The sequence below is a fragment of the Mytilus californianus genome, unplaced genomic scaffold (assembly GCF_021869535.1).
Source record: "Mytilus californianus isolate M0D057914Y unplaced genomic scaffold, xbMytCali1.0.p SCAF_2, whole genome shotgun sequence".
NCBI classification, from domain to species: domain Eukaryota; kingdom Metazoa; phylum Mollusca; class Bivalvia; order Mytilida; family Mytilidae; genus Mytilus; species Mytilus californianus.
Window position 1 is genome coordinate 38,071,778 of NW_026262668.1, and position 23,018 is coordinate 38,094,795.

General features: G+C 33.2%; 1 protein-coding gene across 1 annotated transcript in view; it reads right to left on the reverse strand.

Moving 5' to 3' along the window:
- Window positions 1–2,799: 2,799 nt before the first annotated feature.
- LOC127727917 (condensin-2 complex subunit G2-like) overlaps window positions 2,800–23,018 on the reverse strand; it is a 96,627-nt gene continuing 76,408 nt past the window's right edge. The window contains exons 23-29 of the mRNA XM_052235067.1: window positions 18,119–18,218; window positions 14,371–14,561; window positions 13,299–13,442; window positions 11,796–11,890; window positions 9,081–9,181; window positions 7,054–7,159; window positions 2,800–2,968 (exon numbers count right to left, since the gene is read on the reverse strand). Coding sequence (XP_052091027.1) covers window positions 2,905–2,968; window positions 7,054–7,159; window positions 9,081–9,181; window positions 11,796–11,890; window positions 13,299–13,442; window positions 14,371–14,561; window positions 18,119–18,218 — 801 coding nt within the window. The 3' untranslated portion in view covers window positions 2,800–2,904. The remainder of the gene's footprint in view (window positions 2,969–7,053; window positions 7,160–9,080; window positions 9,182–11,795; window positions 11,891–13,298; window positions 13,443–14,370; window positions 14,562–18,118; window positions 18,219–23,018) is intronic.

Here is a 23,018-nt window from a genome sequence, read left to right on the forward strand (position 1 = left end):
CGTTGGCGTCGTCGTCGTCCGGCGGCGTCGTCGTCTGGCGTCGTCCGGCGTCGTCCGAAGACACATTGGTTTTCGCACTCTAACTTTAGTTTAAGTGAATGGATCTTTATGAAATTTTACCACAAGGTTCAATACCACAAAAGGAAGGTTGGGATTGATTTTGGGGGTTATGGTAATAACAGTAAAGGAATTAACTTGTAGGAATGCTGGGATTGATTTTGGGGGTAATTGCCTCCAAATTTTAGGAATTAGGGGCCAAAAAAGGGGCAAAAAACAAGCATTTTTCTAGTTTCATGACAATAACTTGTGTGTAAGTGTATGGATCTTTCTGAAATTGTACTATAAGGTTCCATATCACAAAGGGAAAGCTGGGTTTGAGTTTGGGGGTAATTGCCCTAAACGTTTAGGAATTTGGGGCCAAAAAGGGGCCAAAAAACACATTTTTTTCTAGTTTCCAGACAATAACTTGTGTTCAAGTGTATGGATCTCTCTGAAATTGTACTGCAAGGTACCATACTACAAAGGGAAGGCTGGGATTGAGTTTGGGGGTGATGAATCATAATGGGGGTTCAAAAAATTTTGGGGGGGATTTATTTTTTTTTCCTTTTTTTTCTTTTTTTCCTTTTTTGTTTCTTTTAAAATTTTCCATTTTAAGTTGGTTATTTCTGATTTATATTTAAAATCAAATAATAATGATATGGTAGGAGATACACACCAAACAGGATGTGTAAATTATTATATAATAAGTATTGTGCAATAGCAAGAAATTTTCAATTGCACAGTATTGCACAATAGCAAGAAATCTTCAATTGCACAGTATTGCGCAATAGCAAGAAATCTTCAATTGCACAGTATTGCGCAATAGCAAGAAATATCCAATAGCACAATATTGCGCAATAGCAAGAAATTGTCAATTGTACAGTATTGCGCAATAGCAAGAAATATTTAATAGCACAGGATTGTGCAAAAGAAGATACTTCCTATAAATTGCTTATTTCTTGACCAATTTCAATGGGGTGTTATTCTTGATTTCATGGGGTTCTTTAATATGCTGAATCTAACCGTGTATTTAGTTTTTGGATTTTGGGCCCCGTTTTTAAATTGGTCCACATTGAGGTCCAAAGGGTCCAAAATTAAACTTTGTTTGATTTCATCAAAAATTGAATTATTGGGGTTCTTTGATATGCCGAATCGAACTGTGTATTTAGATTCTTAAATTTTGGTTCCGCTTTCAAATTGGTCTACATTAAGGTCCAAAGGGTCCAAAATTAAACTTAGTTTGATTTTAACAAAAATTGAATTCTTAGGGTTCTTTGATATGCTGAATCTAAACATGTATTTAGATTTTTGATTATGGGCCCAGTTTTCAAGTTGGTCCAAATCGGGGTCCAAAATTAAACTTTGTTTGATTTCAACAAAAATTGAATATATGGGGTTCTTTGATATGCTGAATCTAACCATGAATTTAGATTTTTGATTTTTGGGCCCCGTTATCAACTTTGTCCACATTGAGGTCAAAAGGGTCCAAAATTAAACTTTGTTTGATTTCATCAAAAATTGAATTATTGGGGTTCTTTGATATGCCGAATCTAACCGTGTATTTAGATTCTTAATTTTTGGTTCCGTTTTCAAATTGGTCTACATTAAGGTCCAAAGGGTCCAAAATTAAACTTAGTTTGATTTTAACAAAAATTGAATTCTTAGGGTTCTTTGATATGCTGAATCTAAACATGTATTTAGATTTTTGATTATGGGCCCAGTTTTCAAGTTGGTCCAAATCGGGGTCCAAAATTAAACTTTGTTTGATTTCAACAAAAATTGAATATATGGGGTTCTTTGATATGCTGAATCTAACCATGAATTTAGATTTTTCATTTTTGGGCCCCGTTATCAACTTTGTCCACATTGAGGTCAAAAGGGTCCAAAATTAAACTTTGTTTGATTTCATCAAAAATTGAATTCTTGGGGTTCTTTGATATGCTGAATCTAACCATGTATTTAGATTTTGGATATTGGACCATAATAGGTGAATGTCCAATTTAAAATTTTTAAGTTCTTAGACCACATTCAATCTGTGTTAGAAACCTATGCTGTGTCAAATATTTAATCACAATCCAAATCCAAAGCTGTATCAAGCTTGAATGTTGTGTCCATACTTCCCCCAACTGTTCAGGGTTCAACCTCTGCGGTCGTATCAAGCTGCGCCCTGCGGAGCATTTTATTACAGTTTGTTCTTGTTTTGTGCAGTTACACCACATTCCAAGGTTACAGGAGAGTTGAGCGCTCACACATGTTTAACCACCACATTCTAAATGTGCCAGTCCCATGTCATGAGATTGTAATTCAGTTGTTGTCATTGGTTTCTGCATGTCATATTTTGGTTTTATTATTTTGTCATAAATAAGGTGGTTGTAATTTTCGCTGGATTTGTTTTAAATTTGGTCATATTGGAAGCCTTTTATAGCAGATTATACAATATGGATTTTGCTCTTTGTTGAAGGCCTTACAGTGTTTTTTGTTTGTCTAAATTCAAGTCATTTGGACTCGGTGGATATTTGTCTCATTGGAAATTATTCCACATACCCCGGTATCCTTTTTTTAAATTGGTAAACCATATTTTTTATGGCTCAAAAGATTTTGTTCCGAAACTGAAATGTTGACCATCTAAATGCCATTCATCATATCTTTAATACTGGAGTAAGCAAATTGTTGGTGAGGATGCCTGACATTTGGCGACTTGTTTTTGCAGCTATGGCAATAAAGTACAATCTCTAAACTATGAATGAAAACATAGACATGTTCACTGCAATGAATTTATATGTTTTTAAACATGATAGTTCTGTTATAAAATAGTAAATTGACAATAATAGATTATACTCTGGGCTATCACACATAAACTGTTTGTCACTGAATTGTCATTCCACTGGATATCAAAGCCAATTTCTGATTCATTAATCTCATGCTTTCTCTGTAAAAGAAAAAGAAATAAATTATTTTCCAAAGATTGCAGAATATATTTAAAATTTTCATAAATCCCTTCAAGCTTCAGAGAGCATGTCATTTAACCGTTAGTGCAAGCAATTAAAAAAAAAAAAATCAATTTCCTATAAAAAATATTTACAAGAAGCATGTTTTTTCGAATACTTTTTTAGTAGTAAAAATAATGTTAATGATGATATACTACAGCTTATATAAAGCTGTGGATGCACAGGTTCCTGATATGGGTGTCCAGGACACATGTACATACCTTAAGGAGAACCCTGCATGTTAAACAAGAATTTAGAGGTATATATATATAATTATCTCGCCTTGACAGAGTCAAAAAGTGAGACCTAGGAATGCTGTTTCTGGTAGTGACAACAATTTGTTAAAGTTTGTGATAAGGTCAGTTTAAGGGGAACCAATAATGATAAAACAATCATATTTGGTATGCAGTTGTATTAGCATTGGCATACCTCATTTCCATGGAGATTATTAGGCCCTGCCACCTCAGTAATGATCTGCTGACTCTGATTTTTTTTTTTTTTTTTGCATACTGTATATTCAGAAATTATTGCGTGCATTTATTATTGCGATTTTTGAAGCATGGGCTAAAATGCAAGGTTAATTATTGCAATTTCAGGAAAATCTACATACAGATATAAGTATCAGATATCGAAATACGAGTTCTTATTATTGCGATCTTTATCCACTTGCATTATTCGCATTAATAAAAACCTCGCAATAATTTCTGAAATTACAGTAGTTTACATTTTGAAGTTAGTGAATAGGTCAGTTTAAGGGGAACATCGGAAATAAACACATTAATTCTAAAACCAGTTATTGGCATGATGCGGGTTATGTTCTTCTCATATTTTTTATGATGGTATGATACTAAACCCCTTACGGGAGGGATTGTACTTGATTTTCATATGATGAAGACATAATCTTTCAATCAGTTTAATTGAGGTCTGGAGCTGGCATGTCAGTAACTGCTAGTAGTCCTCTGTTCATTTATGTATCATTGTCATTTTGCTTAGTTTCTTTTGTTACCTATTCTGACATCAGACTCGGACTTCTTTTGAACTGAGTTTTACTGTGCGTATTGCTATGTGTTTCTTTATTCTACATTGGCTAGAGGTATAGGGGGAGAGTTGATATCTCACAAAACATGTTTAACCCAGCCGCATTTTTGCACCTGTCCCAAGTCGGGAGCCTCTGGCCTTTGTTAGTCTTGTATGTTTTTTTAATTTAAGTTCATTCATATGTTTTGTAGTTTAGTGTGACGTCCATTTTCAATGAACTAGTACACAATTTTATTTAGGGGCCAGCTGAGGACATTCTCGCTGCGTTGAAGACCCATCGGTGGCCTTCGGCTGTTGTCTGCTCTTTGGTCGGGTTGTTGTCTCTTTGACATATTCCCCATTTCCATTCTCAATTTTACAGTTTAAGGGGAACCACTTATGATAGTCAATTATATTTAATATGCAGTTGTATAAGCACTGGTAACCTTATGCAGCTATGTAAGTACATGTATATGCACATCTCATTTCAATGGATATTAGTTGGCCCTGCCCCCTCAGTCGTGATCTGTTGACTTTTGAATCTTTTGCATAGTTTACATGTGGAAGTTTGTGAATAGGTTAGTTTAAGGGGAATCACTCATAGTAAGTCTGATATTTAATATGCAGTTGTAGAAGCTTTGGTAACCTTTTGCAGTTATATAACTACATGTATTGACAAATCTCATTTCAATGGATATTAGTTGGCCCTACCCCCTCAGTCATGGTCTATTGACTTTAAAACTTTAGCATATTTAACATGTTAAAGTTTGTGATAAGGTCAGTTAAAGAACCACCACTTATGATACATCAATAATATTTGGTATGAGGTTGTATTAGTATTGACATATCTTATTTCCATGGAAATTATTTGTCCATGTACCATCAGTCATAATTCATCATTGACTTTGATGCCAGTGCTGGTGGACATTTCACCTGCCCTTTTACCCCATTTTTATGATTGACATGAAATATCATGGAATATCATTGATATGTTAATTTTTTGTAAATTTACTGTTCATAAAATGAATTATTTGAAACACTAAAGTTTTTCTACCCCCATGGATGGATTACCTTAGTAGTATGTGGCACAACTTTTCAAAATTTTATGATTTTTACAGGTCTACACTTCATATTTGATTGGCCTGCCAACTGTTTTAATTCAAGCGCCACTGGTTAGTCTGATGTACTTGAAATGAGTGTCTGGCGTACAACAATAATAAACCTGGTATCTTTGATGAGTTTTTTTTCTTAACTGTATCTGTTATATCCTTTATTTCAAGTTGGATAGGATAGATATGTTCAACATTGTCACCAAATTTTGAATTATAAGTGAGAGGACATCATTTATATAGCAGAACAATATTAAGTTAAAGCATAATGCTAGCTTCTTTTCACTCTTCCCAAGAAACTCCTGCATGAAGTCTGTCTCATGTTAATAAAAGAAGAGGAGCACAGTTGGTTCCCATTGGAATGAGGATTGTTTGTTAAAAAACGCATCCTTCAAACATAACATAATGTTGTCAATAATGAAATTAAGCATAACTTTATAAAGTTTGTTTCAGAGAATTATTTTTTTTTTATCTGAGTTTTTTTCTTCACAAAGTATAATTTAAAAAAAACCTAACTAAAATAAGATATTTGTTCTATGTTCTTTTTTTATGAAACAAAGTAAGGCCAATTCTTTCAATTTGTTAAGTTTGGAATGGGGAATTGCTGTGACAGTCTTTGTCTTAGCTATTGCGTTATTTACTACAGAAGTACAGGTAGTCTGATAAACTTTTATAATTTGGGTGCTGGTCACTTAAGTAAAATAGCAGTGGTGGACATGAGTTGTTGTCTCGGCTGTAGTCCAAGTAGTCTTGAGAGACGTTTGCACCTTCAGTGCTGTACACAGGTGAGGTGGTAGCATTGTCTTGACAGTCATTGTGTAAGCTGATGTCTGAGAGACGCTTGAAGCTTCAGTGCTGGACACAGTATGTAGTGCAATTAGTCTATGAGATAGTTGTATCTTTAATGATGATCCCTGGAGAGGTGGTGGGGGCGGCCATGAATTTTGTTGTCTCAGCTATAGTGCCTGCAGTCTGCTTGTGACTGAGGAGGTAGTGGCAGTGGCCATGATGGTCAATCATCTCTGGTGTAGTGTCAGCAGTCTGATGGACATTTGTATCCTCAGTGTTGAACACTGAAGTGCCAGTAGTCTGAGAGAGACAGTTGTACCTTCGGTGCTGGACACTGTAGTGTCAGCAAGAGCAGTCTACATGATAAACTTTCGCAGCCACAGGCCTGATGCTCATTTTTTGGAAAATTTTGTAGATTCTATGGGCCTGCAGTAGAAATTTCAGCAGGACCGACAGTGATTTTACAAACCTGAGCTAGTGGGCCTGTGTCTAAGTGTGAAGACTACAAGAGGCGGTTGTACCTTCTGTTGTGGTCGTTAGAAAGTGGGGGCAGTGGCTGTGACTGTTTGTTGTCCCAGCTATAGTGTCAGTAGTTGGAGAGATGGTTGCACCTTTTGTGCTGACCACAAGCTTAGCGGTGCTACAGTCATTGTATAAGCTGAAGTGTCAGTTGTATCTTCTGTGCTGGACACTGCATTGCCAGGGGATTGAGAGAAGATTGAACATTCGGTCCTGGTTACTTTACAAGTTGATGATGGCGGCTGTGAAAGCTGTTTCATCTGAAATACTTGTAGTCTGAGAGTTGTACCATGGCACAGGACACTGTAATGTCAGTAGTCTTAAAAAAAACGGGTGTACCTTAGGTGCTGGTCACTGGCAGGGTGATTCCAGCTGCTATGACAGTCATTATGTCAGTTGTAGTGCTAGTTGTCTGAGAGACAGTGGTACCATTAGTACTAAGATCAGGTGAAATGGCTGATCAGTGGAAAAGATCCTTCGAAAAATGATGGATGCCAATTGATAGGAAAAGTTTACACTTGCCATTAGCCAAGCAAAACAAATAATGTAAATGAAATAGTGCCTATGGAATATATATTTTCTTAGATACTAACTGTTCAGCAACTCCTTCAAGCTGTTCCAGGTCTTTTCTTTTCAGCTTCTCCAATTCCCTGTGTATAGATTCCCAACAGTCCTTTGTTCCTGGGAAAGCTAGCCTACCTTTAAATAGATTACCTATATTAAACATTTTCAATGAACAAGAGCAAAATAAAGATAAATAATTTACAATTTTATTGAACAGTATATGACTTATATTAAAGATCATACTGAAAAAAAGAAAACTTATGGCATCAAAGAACTAGTATCACTCACATGGCATTTTTGCATAAAATTGATACAATGCCATAAGAAATTTTTTTTTAATGGTTTCTGGAAAAACAGCAAAAAAATGGGTAAACATTGTCATTTCTATAAAGTTATCTACTGATGATTTTGGTCATGTTGACCAAATATTTTGTCCTGCTGTTAATTTTTGCTGTTTACAGTTTCTCTTTATCTACTATAGTTTCCAAAAAAAAAGGGTTAAAGGTTACCAGAAATACAAAAAGGATATCAATCATCAATAAAAGTGCAATAACTTTTATTAGGTGTTGACTGCCAATTTCGGTTGTTTAACCTATATCTAGAGCTTGTTTTTGCTGATCATTTTTGCTAATACAGTTTCTCTAACTTCTAATCATGTCTATTGTCTTTTAAGAAAAATGCAAAAATGGGTAAAAGTTGTGATTTAAAGACAATAACTATGTATACTATAAGGGGTTGATTGACCATTTTGGCTATGATAACTTATTTGTAGGTCTTATTTTGCTGATCATTCTTGCCTTTAACAATTACTCTTAATTTCAGTTTTTGCCCAAAATGCAAAAAAAAGTACAATAGGTAGGTCTTGAAACAGTGTTTCAGCCTGGATGAAAAGACAAGACATTTGGACTCACTTGATAATGAGGGTATATGGAATAGGGACAGGAATTAAGCCTTGCAACCAGCCACCTACAGACACTCAGAGTTTTTTGCAAGGGTTCTTAACGTGCAGAGAGTGTGGACTCTCTCACTACATGAGACATCAAATCTAATGTCCCCATTCTGACTGGATGTGGAAGCAATTTATACATCCCACACAGCCAAACTGACACCCCACTTTGGCAAATGTTTTACTGCCAGTCTGAAGATTACCAAAAATTACTATATTTCTATTCCCCAGTCACCCTTGGGGGGCCAGACATTTAGTGTTCATTATAGATTCTGTATTTCTATTTCATTTCACATTTTTTCTTGTCAAATCCAACAAGTGCGTTACAGCTTTGGTTGTACAATCCTGAATACTGCATACATTTACATGGATACCATTTTTTATGGATTGATGAAAAATAGTCTTTTGTGGATATCTGATTTTGTGTTTTTAACAAAAACTGTGTACCAGCCTGAAGAAAATATGTACTTTGTGAACATTTAAATTTGGTTATCCTATACCTTCAAAATCTTTGAACATTGATATCCAACAGATGATGATGATTCCACAGTATCACCTGTATCACCTGTCCAATGAAATCTGACAACAATTAGGTCAAACCCTGTCTGCATCCAAGCAAAAATCATTAAAATTAAAAGGGAGGTTGTCTTTATGGAACTTGACAATGTGTATAATATTAGACTTATTGAAGCAAACCATAGCATTATTGAGATGTGCTTCAAATTGTTATAATTTTCCCATAGTAACATGATGGGTGTCAACAGTGGAACAGGAATTGTTCAGTTTTTGAGAAAACAGTTTATATTGTCTTGTATGTTTTTTTTAATTTTGGTTCATTTATATGTTTCGGAGTTTAGTGTGACATCCATTTTCTCTGAACTAGTACACATTTTGTTTGGGGGCCAGCTGAAGCCCCCCTCTGGGTGCAGGATTTTTTCACTGTGTTGAAGACCCATTGGTGGCCTTGGGCTGTTTTCTGTTCTTTGGTCGGGTTGTTGTCTCTTTGACACATTCCCTGTTTCCACTCTCAATTTTACCATAATATGTGCATGCCAGGCTATGGTTCCTTATGTTGATTCTACCATGAAGGTGCAAAAAATATTGGCTTACCGTTGACAATAGTTGCTAATAAATGTGATGCACTATGTAGGTTGTGTAGGTCTGTTATGGCTCCTGAATCAATACATACTGACAATTCAGTAAGAAAATTCCTAAAAGAGAAAAAAATGGATCAAAGACTCAAATTGCTGGGTTGTGGAGATTGTTTGTTCAACATTTGAGCATGGTCTATACTGAACATTTAGATATATGGAAATATAGCAAAAACTCTTACAACAATACAATTTATAAACTAAATCCTATAAGGAATATTCAGGCAAAGTTTGGCAACATTTTGTCCAGTAGTTTCAGAGGAGTTGATGTTAATACAAAAATAGAATCAACAATGACAGACCTTACGCTATAGCAATAGCTCACATGATCCTTTTAGGCCATTTTAAAACCAAAGATTCCGAAAAGTTGTGCTGAATACAGCTACGGTAATCTATACCTGAGGGTAGAAAAACTTAGTGTTATGAATAATTCAACATTTTATATACAAATCTCAAACTATCTTGTTCAAATTTTTCACAATAATACAAACAAGGCAAACATTTCAGAATTTACAGTATACACCTTATTGCTATTTAGTCCAATTCAGAAAAACGTCACTTAGACAACTTCCTGTTTGGGTCAGGTGTCGCTAAAACAAAGGTCATCAGTAACGAGATGAGGGAGGAAAAAGTTTAGAAAACAAATATTTTAAAACTTTGATAGATTATGATTCACTTTAAAAAAAAAAAAAATTATATAAATCATAAAAATGCTTTGTTTGAAGTGTTTACGATGGTTAAAAAATGTCTCTTTGAAAAGTTTTATGCAAAATACATTTTTTAAACAGGGCCCCAGACAGATTTGACTGGATGAAAAAGTTGTGTATTTCAGAACTTATTCAGATTGGAATAAATAGCGATAAGGTGTATTTGAATTAGCATCTGAAAACCACTTATCTGCACAAATTTCAGTCTTTTTATAGTATAAATAATAACCTTGACTTTTGACCTTGAAACTTAATGCACAATTGACGACAGTCTACTGGTTAAAAAAGCATGTGTAATGGGTAAGAAATATCAGCATGTCTGACTTGTGAAAAGTTCCTTTTTATAAAAAAATTATAAATAGAAAATTTTAATGTAGAAATCAAAATCATCAATAGCCTTTGCTGAAAAGTTCACAATAAAGTAAATTGTCTGTACTTAGTTAATATTTCTGCTGTCAGGTAAGTCACATGTTGATAAGTCAGCTAAACCCTTACAGAACTAAAATGTTTGCTGCTAACAAGAAGTTTGCAGGAAACCTGTAAATAATGCTTGCTGCAAATTCACAATAAGATTGCAGAATCTTTGATCATTCTAATGTTCACAAAAAAAAGCATTGCAAGATTAGATGTGAGGACACAGTTATCTACCAAATATAATTCCCATTTAATTTCAGTGTATTTTTTCTTATTTTTTTTTTTTTTAAAGAATTTTTCAAATATACAGTCTGAAAAAAATCTTTTTGAAAATTTCAGTAGAAACGCATGATTTGGTCAAGTTAATAAAGGTGTAATTTCCTCTTCTCAGAAGCTCTCTGGCTCGATCCATACCTACCTACCTACCTAAGTCTACCTAAGTGTTTCCAAACGCAGGAGATCAGCTTGCTCCTCTATATTTGGCTCTATTTCACTATCACTGTTGATTACTGTGCTACCTCCGATCGTGAAGTTGTAATCTACTGTGTAGCCATAAATCATACCAATGTCCTTATGTTTGAGGTTACCAGGAGAGAATGAGCTGATAGACTTTTCTGAATTTTTTATATGTTTTAAAATAAAAGTCCAACTTTATGCAAACCAAATCTAAGTAGAAAAACACAGGAGGATTTTTTTGTTGTTAAGATTTTGCAATTTGGTGCTTGAGTAATTTTGAATATGACCGAGAGAGGCATTTGTTGGTTCCTTAAGGGATATTCAATGTGTAGTTTTCATTATTTATAAGTACAAATTATTCATAGACTGTAGACTATAAATGAAAGTATTCATTTGTCTCCTCCCCAAATACCTTTAAGGTTTGAAAAAGAAACATGTTTGAAATACCCACTAATCTCTAATCGTTTCAGATTTTTTAAATTATAAGCCATGTTGAATTTTGTAAAGAAATTTACTTACTAGCTCACAAAATGCACTTCCAAAGCATCCCTCTTTTGTATTTTTAAATATTCAATCAAGTTTGAGCACTTCAACAAAAAAATTAATATATCTAAAAAGTAATTACTGAAACTAAGATAATTTTTCGAAAGATGATGTCTTTTTTAGAATTTGAATAGGTGATGTGAAGACAACATGGCATTGATACATTGTAATTTGTGTAATTCCTGCAAGTTTGCAGCAAACATACACAGGAAAGATTAATTTGCATGGTAACTTGTTTGTGGCAAACTTGCAGCAAATATAAATTCTATTTAAAGTCCTTCTTTGGCCTTTCTGCTATTTACCCAAATATCAGTAGGGTTATTCCCCTAAATCTTCCAATTATATAAGTTTCAATGTTTAAATTAAGGATATTGCATCTGGAAAGCATTTGCCCAAGACCATGACAGATGGACATAGCAACCACTATGTAATGATGTTCCCTAATTTTTTTTATAATCATAACTTATTCTCCAAAATATGAGTGATTCTAAAGACCCTTTATGAGTTTGAATATCACTTTGGTATCTACCACTTCTCTTATATGTATCACTAACCTGGCAATAAAGGACTTCCTGCAAACAATTTCACACAACCATGCTGACAAAAGAGGTAATGAAGTAAAACTGTCACAAAGCCCATCAAGATCAAGCTGAAAATAAGAAAAAAAGTGGCTTGATCATTCCAATTCTACTGGGCACACAAATTCAGTTTGGGTTAGCAAAAACATTTTCCTGAAGCAAATTTCATCAACTGGTTTTAATGGAAAGTACATATTGGGGAAAGGAGTAAGTTCGGTACGGGCCAAATTTGGCCCCGATTATTAAGATCAATGTTTCAGGATAAAACGTGTTTTAAGTTAATGAAAAGACATGTGAGAAAGTTATACAGAACTATTTTTGCCAGAGTTTTATTTTTAAGCATTGATTTTGACATCCCAAATAGGTTTAAAATAGAGATTTTTGGACAAAATTGTTCGGATTTCAACCAAATTAAGACCTAGGAAACATAGAGCGCAGGCGTCGACAAACAAAATATTCAAGTCAGATATGTAAAATGTCATAACAAACATTAGGTTTAAATATCTGTGTTGTCGATGCATGCGCTCTATGTTTCCTCTTAAAAAAATCAGTGTAAATTTACCATTTTCATGGAATTTTCGCAGGAAATCAAAATGAGTGCTATTTGTGACGTCATGAATAGAACGCAAAAACATAAATCTTCAACAAAGACGTTTTTCCAATCTAGTCATTATATTAGCTATGATTCCTTATGACATTGGTCAATAAATCCTAATTTCAAATATCAGATAGAATTAGGGGCCATCTTAGGGCCTTATCGAACCTACTCCTTTTGCACTGTAGATTCACCAAAAATAAAATGTTGTATGATACTATCATTGATCAAATTTTAAAAGCATTAGAAGAAAGGCTTTCAGAAAATTTTCATGTTAGCCAAGCCTTGACAACACAATTTGACAGACACTCTGTGGTAAAATTAATATAAATTCAAGCCCCCATGAATTATTTCTATTCAAATAGGATTGAAGTGCTGTGAATGAAGGCAAATAATCGCTGTTCCTGTAATTTAACACACTATTAATATTACCTGAAAGAAAACTGAATAATTGACATGCTTAAACAATTAACAATAACATAGTTAGACAAGTTTGCAGGAAGTTAAATGATTATCTTACATTAATTTAAGAAAAATGGCTTTCAACAAATTCCTTTAATCGTTTGTTCATGTTTCCATGTTTTGAAGACTTTCAGTTTCACAGTCCTGCACTTTCCCGTAGAATGCTTATATTCTTACGTCATTGTTCAATGACCTCGATTACACCAATTGACTTTGGATAACTCATTCATAAAAAAGCATACCATACGGCATTGGAATATGATTGGAATAGAACAAACAAATCATGACATTGTCAATCAGCTGACATACAATAATATTGGTATTATGCACAGACAGGAAACATAATGCCTCTTATATGATCATTGGGCTTAAAAATCGACCTGACAACAGAACAAACAGATTTAAATAGCTTCATTACTTACATTTCTACTAGCATTAGACATCTCAGCCAAGACAGCAGCTACCATTGTAGCACTGAGGTCTCTGATCACAGTAGATTCCAACACATTACTTTTATATACAGACATCAAAATTTCTGTTACTGGTCCTTTCACCAAGTTCAATACCTGTATGAGGGTAACAATCAGGATCAATAGAAGATAATATTAGAAGTAGATGCACTGGTTTATTCTACACAGTCATATATGTGTACAAGGTATTGATTTGATACTAGATATACCTAAAAACTATTAGAAAAACAGAACAAAACACAAAAATAACTTAAAATTGACCAATGAACCATGAAAATGAGGTCAAGTTCAGATGAAGACTGAAGTGTATAGGGGCAATAACTCCAAAATGGATTGTCCAAGATTTCTGAAAATTCCACAGATTGTTGTAACTGCTTTAGTTTTTATGATATTAGCAAAAACTACATTTTCTTCCTATGTTCTATTTTTAGCATTAGTTTCCTTGTTTGTTGATGGATCAAATCCCTGGATAATTTTTTTGAACTGGATACCATAAGGAACATTCTTGTAAAGTTTGGTAATTATTGTCCCAGCAGTTTCTGAGGAGAACTCTTTTTTTTAAAGTTTACTTAACGGACACTAAGTGATGGCAAAAGCTCACATGGCCAGATAAGCCTTAAATGTGTGACAAAAAATATTACATTCATTGAACATATTGAAAATTCAAAGGATTGGTAGAAAGGAAGAAGGTGTCACACAGATAAAAAAAACTTTGAAAAATTATAATGTCCTGTTAATGAGAAATACAGAAAAGATGTTATCACATGAATTTGCTTGCTAGTTGGGATAAAACGTGTATTTTTTGTATATATTAAATTATTTGTAGTTTCAAGGAACTTGTTTTGAGACAAAAAAAATTGTGAACCACCAACCCCCGTTCAATGACTGGCACCATGTAATCTTTAGATGACTGGAGCAAATAACAATGGTTAAAAAATAGAGTAGAGGAGATATAATGTATAATGAACTATTTAAGACACTTGGCCTTCAAGGTAGTTCTATCAGATATGAATTAAAAAAATACCTTTATTCCATGTTCTTTCTTCTTGCTTATGTGAACTGCCAAGGAAACAAATGTCTTGCCAAAAAAGTCAGATATCAGGTTACCATGGTGGCTGTTACTATTATTGTCAACAACATGGTGACTTAGCAAAATAAACTCAGTCACCTGATAAAAACAGGTTATTATCTGTGGCAGCAAGTTCAATGCAGAATCTGGAAAAAAACCATTCTTTATGATTAAAAGGAGATAAGGGATATAGACATCTTTAAAATCATACATAAAAGGATGACAGAATTTACAATTTGACAGTTAAACATATCAAATCTCCACCCAACCACCAATCTCCATGAGAAAACTGATGTACAAACACAAACAACAAGGAATAACACTGTCCAGGTTAACCCGACTTGGTACAGGCATAACATGTGGTGGGATTAAACAAATTATATGCACAAACAATCACCATCCCTTCTTTGCCTGTTTCATCATGTCATAAAAACAAATACTGTAAATTCAGAAATTATTCTTGCATTTATTTTTGTGATTTTTGAAGAATGGACAAAAATGCAAGATTATCAGGATAATCTGCTTACAGATATATGTATTAGATATCAGAATGTGATTTCTTATTATTGTGAAACTCGCCCAATCCCATTATTTTAAATAATATGAAAATAGCTTCTGCTGTTTTAGCTAATAGACTTATAAGAGTTTAACTGTTTATTATAAGTTTATCATAAGTTGGCATTGAAGACCTGTTGGTGGCCATCTGCTGTTGTCTGTTCTGTGGTCGGGTTGTTGTCTCTTTGACACATTCCCCATTTCCATTCTCAATTTTATTCATCACACAAAAATATTTCATCAAAGACAGATTTTTGGTGAGAACACACACCTTTTATATGATTTACTGCACTTTTTTGAGGAAAATAAAGGTTCTTTTATTATTTGTTGATTTTGAAAAGGCTTTTGATTTCTTAGAATAGTTGTTTTAAAAAAATCTTTAAAAAGTTTTAATTTTGGGTCATTAATATGCAAATGGTTTGAAACTTAATAATCAACAACAAGAAGTTGTGTTCTAAATAATAGACACATGTGTTGCAATATATATTTCTAATTTGGAAAGAGGTTGCAGAAAAGCTGACCCTCTTTCTCCCTATGTATTCATAACTGGTGTTGAATTACTATCTTTGAAATTAAAAAGTAATCCTGATATAAGGAGAATAACTAATCACTTTTAGAGCTATTTTCCTAATGCTTGTAGTTTAAAGGTTTGGTTGGCTTACTTGCTTTGTTTGTATAAATGTTTGCTCAAGCATTGTAATTAAGATTGACATCTGCTATCAATAGATAGGCGGGGCTTCATCTTGCATACATTATATTTAACATCCAATAACATTAAAGAATAATGTATACAAGCTGAAGCCCCTCCTATCTATTGATTGCAGATGTCAATCTTAATTACAATGCTTGAGCAAACATTTATACAAACAAAGCAAGCAAGCAAGCCAACCAAACCTTTTAACTACAAGCTTTAAGAAAATAGCTCTAAGCAAGTATTCAGATGACCTATTCCTTATGCTAGATGAAAGGTAAATATCTTTGAAGAAACAATTTCCTATTTTGAATCTTTTTATAAAATTTCAGGTTTTGAAAACATATGCTTCAAAAATAATAGCATTCTGGGTTAGAAGCCAACAGTATTCAGATCTTATTCTATGTTTTATTTTATCATGTTTATTTTTTCATAACATTTTTTGCAGTTGTATTGAACATTATCATTATACTTGACTTTCATACTAATGTATGCCATGTACTATATGTTTGCATTTTTTGTTTATGCTTTTTCTATGATGAGGGCCTCAGGGAAGATTCTTAAACAAGAGTTGGATGTTGTTATTGTTCTTAAAATAGAGTTGTTGTTGTGTTGTTGTTGTTGTTGTTGAAACTTCATTAACTTTTTGGGATTGAATTTTCTTTAGATTTGAACTGCATCACAGAAATTAATTTTGCCTCCTCTCTACAAGCAGTTGAGACAAAAACCATTGGGAGTAAATGACAACAACTGATTAGAATTTTTACTTTGGCTTGTTTGAACCAGTCATATTAACATGTGGCTGTATGAAAGTACTAAATCATTATACTGCATCTAGTATTTTGATCTGACAGCTGAATATCAAACAAATGATATAGATCAAAATACAGAGGAAAATCTCCTTGAAGTTGCATTTCAACATTGATATCACTAATGACATTATAACTTGAGGATCCAAGGAGCATTAAATTGTTCTCTTCTGTACACCAGATTTAATTACCTGTACATGAGATTTGTCTACATGAGTAAACTACATGTACAACCCATGTAAATGTTTATTACATAGAATTGAATAGAAAATTTCTCTGTTCAACTCTGGAAGCCTTTAGACTATTCATCCTTGGTTGGTTGGGTTGGTTGGGTGGGTTTGGTGATGTTTTATATGTAATATATTTTTGTTATTTGAAAAAATGTTTAAAAAACCTTATAAAAATTTGTTTCAATTGAAAATAAGGGGTTAAAATAAATTCTACATTGTGTTTCCAAAAAAGTCCTTGTTCCTGTATGTTACTGAAAAAATGTTTTTGTTTTTGCTTATGGGCATACAATACAGTTACAGGGGAGGTAATTACGTTGCTAACGTTAAATGTTAATTTTCGCGACGTCTAACAGTGAAATATCGGGGAAAGATGCATTTTCCAACAGATTTTAATCATTAGCTTTAAGACGAGAACATCGACCCTTCTTTTTTAAAATGACATTTGGCTTGATTATGTATGACAATTATTTGAAGCAATTTTTATGAAGAAATCACTGATGATTTTTTTTAAATTGGATAAATATACAGCAAAAAATGCTCTTTTTTTTCTTAAATCCTGAAATTTTTTAAAAAATAATTTCAAAAGAATTGTTACACAAACTTATGGTATACTTATGTTAAGACAATATTCTAAATGTTTTTACAAAAATCCGTTTGTGATTATCTTTTGAAACAAAAAAGTTAGGTATGTCTGTTCAAAGGATAGAAATGTCCAAGAAACCGAAATTTTGAGCAAATGTCTAAAATTTTGACCCCACTTATCTCTAAAAGTAGCACAGGTATATTTTTTATTACATATTTGAATTGACTGGGTTAAAAAATAGCTTGTTTGCAAATTTTCGTCAAAAATTCACCATGGGATCAAAACTGTATATAGTATGCCCTTAAAGTCGAAATATTGGTTTGCCTCCCCCCCGAAAAAAAAACAATCAATCAAATAACCATAAATTCATTAATGTCAGAGTTTCTGGATGAGTCTACTCAATTCAGGAAGCTTATGATATGTATGATGATTGCATTTTCAGTCTGCCACCTGTGAAGTGATCTATAATCATTTACATGTACTAACATTTTCAAAGTACTTCTAAAAAGGAAATCAAATTTTTCCATGGAATTACAGTAAAAGATCATACATCACTTGAAACTTACTTAGGGCTGTTCCATAAAAACATACATGGGACCCAGAGAAGGCAACTTAAATTTTCAACTATGGGTGGGTATGAAATATTGTGCTGTATGGGTTTAAATGTATGCAGGATTTTCTATGGGTGGTCACTCTGTTTGCAAAGTGCCTTCCCTGGGTACAATGTGTGTTTTAATGGAACAGCCCTTAAAGAGTTTCACCAATTAACAAATATCAAATGTTTTATTTTTTTGTGAATGTCAATGTTAAGCTTTAGAAAATATTGTTTACTTACCTGCTTGTAAGCAATCTGAACAAAAATTGGTAACTTGAACTGAAAAATCTTCATCAGCTATCCCAATCAGAAACATGTTACTGCAAACACTTAATAAACCCTGAAATAAAAAATGTTTATTACTGTCATTGCCAAATATATGTACAAGGCAATAAGATAATTTAGAGAGAGATTAACACATGGATCAGATGTGGATTGAGGGAGGGGGTGGACTTCCACCATCTTTTGGAACTACATATATGGTTAGTGCAAAGTCTTTTTACAAGTCCCACTCATTATATTGCCTTGATGCCCCCTTCAAAGTCCTGGATCTGCAACTGTGGATGTTAACAACAATATGGGTGTTTGCAATATCAGTAACTAGTAAGTAATGGGGGGCTATCATATTGGATCTTTGCTCACTTCAGAAAAGCAGAAACCATGGAGGCATTGATTTCAAACCCCAGACATGGCAGGTGCGTTCCGACTCAAGTCATAATTGACTAGGATTGTCAGTTTTCCTGCCAAAGGTCAGTGGTTCTCTCCCCTTCCTTCTCCAATAAAAACTGATTGCCAGGATAAAGCTGTGGTAGAGTGGAATTTGATATATATTTCTAATTGTAAATTTGTATGTATCGATTAAATTTATTGGAATAAAATGATTTTCATACTATTGATATTATTAGCTACAAATTGAATGGTATTTAATTTGTCCAGCCTGGATACTGTTATACTGACCAGTTTACCAGTTTTTCTATGTTGCCGTGATTTCTATATTTAGAATCTTAATTCTTTAAGGCTATATTTCTTTATGGATAGTGATTTTGGTCACAGGTTCTTTTTGGGGGGATATTTCTATTGTTTAAGCACTCTCATTTCAATTTACTCACTGAGCAGTCATATTTTTAGATTCTGGATGGATTGTTAAATTGCTTTGATATATATTGCTGTAGTTACTCTTGAATCTTTGGGAATCATTATTATTACTTAACAGGTCAGTTGTATATACCTTCTCACATTATTTTAATAAGTCTTAGAGTTTTTAACAGAGTATGCAAGATTTGCTAAGATTGATTGATTGAATGGAGAAATGAATCTGAAGTGTGAATCAGATCTTTATGAATGATAAATACAATTAATTAACCATAAAATGCTTTAAAGTCATTAAAGTTTGATAAATAATTAAAACATTAAATAATCTTAAAGCAATAGATTATAATGGAGTGAAATGATATAAAACAGAAAGAAAAGTTTTCTTGTGTATAAATAAGTATAAATTAAATAGTTATATAGTCATTTCAAAACCTTTATTAATTCTACCATCTAAGGAAACAACTTTTTGTAGGTTTATTATGTGTTCATATTATGAAGTCATATTTTAAACACTGAATACATAAGTTATAAATTCACATTTATCTTCAGGTTTATATTTGATGATGTACCCATATGATGTGATTGAGGTACATATAAGCATATAGTCTTGTGAACTTCAAATTAACACTTGAGGTAAGAAAGAGTTGTATTATGTAGCTTTATGGTTAAGTTAGTAATTTGCTTATTTTTGCTTATTAGAATTTGCTTAGTTGCTGCATGTAGATATTTTTAATGCTTTAATGTTTTGCTTCATTTACTTACAGTTAAGAATTCATGTTGAAGTATATTTTTATATGGGAACAGAATATTTAGCACAATTAAGTTTATGAGATGCACAAACTAATACATGTAAGACACAAGTTTAAGTTGAGTCTTTTAGACAGAAAATATAGATGTAAATGAGAATGACATTATTTTTCTTAGAATGTTATACAGTGCAAATTTACTTGTTCATGGACATGTCAGAGTTATCTTTCTTTGCACTAGTATTTATAGTATTTTATGATGGTATTTTGTAGGGGCTTTATATGAGACTACATTGTTATGTTGATGCCATCTTAGACCTTTAAAGAACCTACATATCTTTCCATCCAAGTGTTTGTTATACTCATGCCTATTTTCACCTGATTTCATAGCCAATAGGACTGAAAGTGGTGTTTAACAACAACTATCAACATATGCATGCAGATATATGTACTTTGTCAGTCTTGTATTATTTTTAATTTTAGTTTCTTGTGTACAATTTGGAGTTTAGTATGGCGTTCATTATCACTGAACTAGTATATATATTTGTTTAGGGGCCAGCTGAAGGACGCCTCCGGGTGCGGGAATTTCTCGCTGCATTGAAAACCTGTTGGTGACCTTCTGCTGTTGTCTGTTCTATGGTCAGGTTGTTGTCTCTTTGACACATTCCCCATTTCCATTCTCAATTTTAGATAGTAAAATGCGAGTTCTTATTATTGCTTTACTCACTCTGTCGCATTATTCACAATAATAAAAATCTTGCAATAATTTTTGAATTTACAGTACTTGAAGAGAGGTCATGGTCATGGTCAGGTAACTCCCGTCAGAAGGGCATGTAAACCATACACCCAAATTATAACCTTTAGTTGATATATTTATCATATTACCGGTAAATAAGAAACTTACTTAAGTGTGTAAACTAAATATTGATCATTTAACCCTGAAAAGGTCAATGTAAGAGGAATTCTGTAAGACAGACATGTACACCCTAGAACCATTCTATGGGTCATAGTTCAAGAATTTGACTAAGTTCAATAAATTGTTAACATAGAGATATGTCATGTCTTATCAATCATATGGCTCAATGAAAACATTTTATGAATTGAACATATGTACCAAGTTTCAAATTGATGTTACCACAACTTCTTAGTAAACAACCTTAACAAAAAACTTTTAACTTGAGAATGTACTGGTTTCACATTATCACATAAACTGAATAATTGGTGTCAAAACTAAACTGGCATATAATTTTAAAAGTTTATAGGATATTGGTTATGAACATGAGTAAATGTACTATTAAGTTTCCTCTCAACTTCCTGGTAAATATCTTACCCCAAAAATGTTGAACCTGTTACAGGACATATGGAAGAAATATTGGACTGACCATAGTTGCCAACTCACATGATATTCGTGTGTAATACACGCTTTTTCAACAGTTTACACACAAAGATTTTGTCACATTGGGTGTACACGCTTTTTCGTTATTTTGAATTTTTGGTCGTTAGTGATATCACGATTCTCAGGTTTTTTTCATAATTAGACGAAAAGTACCAAAAATTTTGTAGTATTAGTTGGGTCGCCATTGTTTATTTTTCGATATGGACGAACAACAAAAGCCCTTCAGGTAAGTTTGTGAGTAGTTTTTAAGAATTTGTCTCTGTTGAGTTTTTCTTTCTGTAAATTATCAAGAAAATAATAATATTCCTGGTGGAAATCTGCATACACATGAACTTACTACAGGTTTACTAGTAATGACATAATAAATCAAATCAAATATGTTTATTTTCCTAATCAAAGGGCCATAAAGGGAGAACTATTTGATAAAGCATTCATTCAATGGTATATATTATAAAAATTATAAAATTATTTTTCTTTTTCAGTTTCAAATCTAGCCAACAGATTTCCACAGGCAATAGGGGATGGGAATATCACAGAACTGTTGGATCAGTTCGCAGAGTACCAGCTGTCTTCTCCTGATGAACTACCCACCTTTGAACAGGAAATAGCAACATTCTGGGGAGCAATGGCAGATATAGATGAAATTTTAATGACAAACTAGATCTGGACAATGCCCCCCCCCCCCCTTTTCTGCTCTGCCATATGCATGAGTATAGTTCCACATATTTTAGATTTGACAAACAGTGATGTTGGCATACAACTTGAAATAGTTACGCTGTCTGTAAGACACAAATGATGCCCCTGCCTGACCAAAAAAATGACTTAAGTCCAACTACCTGTCATTTTCAAAATATTTGAAAAAAAAAAATCAAAATCCTTTGGCCATGCACACCTCCAGTATGTGTTTGAACATCCTACAAAATATTAAAGCTGTATCTTCAAAACTGTAGGAGGAGATAGCCGGACAAACCATGATCTCTTTATGCAGCTAGTACCAAAAAAATGACTAAGTCCAACTACCTTTCATTTTCAGAATATTTGAAAAAAATCAAAATCCTCTAACCATGTACACCTTCACTATGTGTATGAACATCCTACAAAATATTAAAGTTATACCTCCAAAACAGTAGGAGATAGCCGGACAAACAATGTATCGTATGAACGGACGGACAGGGGTGTACATGTTATCTGGATGTGGATATGTAGATATAGAAAAATATCAGCCCGCGAGCTAGAATATGAAGCTAAATGTCGAGTGAGCGTAGTGAACGAGCCATTTAGCTTCATATTCTGTTGAGGGGGCTGATATTTTACATTATCGCTATTTTACGAAAATTTCCTTTGATCTTACTGACTGATAATTTCCTTTCTCAGCGGAGTCGAGTGATATGAAAATTATCGCTAGAAACTAAGGGGGCACGTGCCGTTGCTAATGAAATTGACAACGTCGTCATAGGTAAAATAGCGATAAACAGATTATCATTGGTCATCTCAACTCGATTGCTTTTCTCCCTTTCGCCGTACCGGCTCAAGCTAGAAAATCAATAATATACGATTAACGATAATCTATAAATATCTATACAATCCACATTCAGATAACATTTTTATCATCTTTCAAAGCAATGTTTTTTATCAAAATTTCCTTTTTCAATAATTTCGCGGGAATTGTTATTACCAGAGTGTTTCTGTTATTACTAGGCAACACATGTCATCAAAATATTAAACCGCGGATACACCTTGTGGCCAAAATACGCAGGGTAAAATATTCCAATTAACTAGAGGAAGAAAAATGTTTCGTGTTCATGATAATGCATATATGAGAGTATAATATTTGAAGAGGATACAAAAAAAAAAAGAAATATTAAAGATTATATTGAAAGATCGTAGTATTTCATATCAGCAGAAG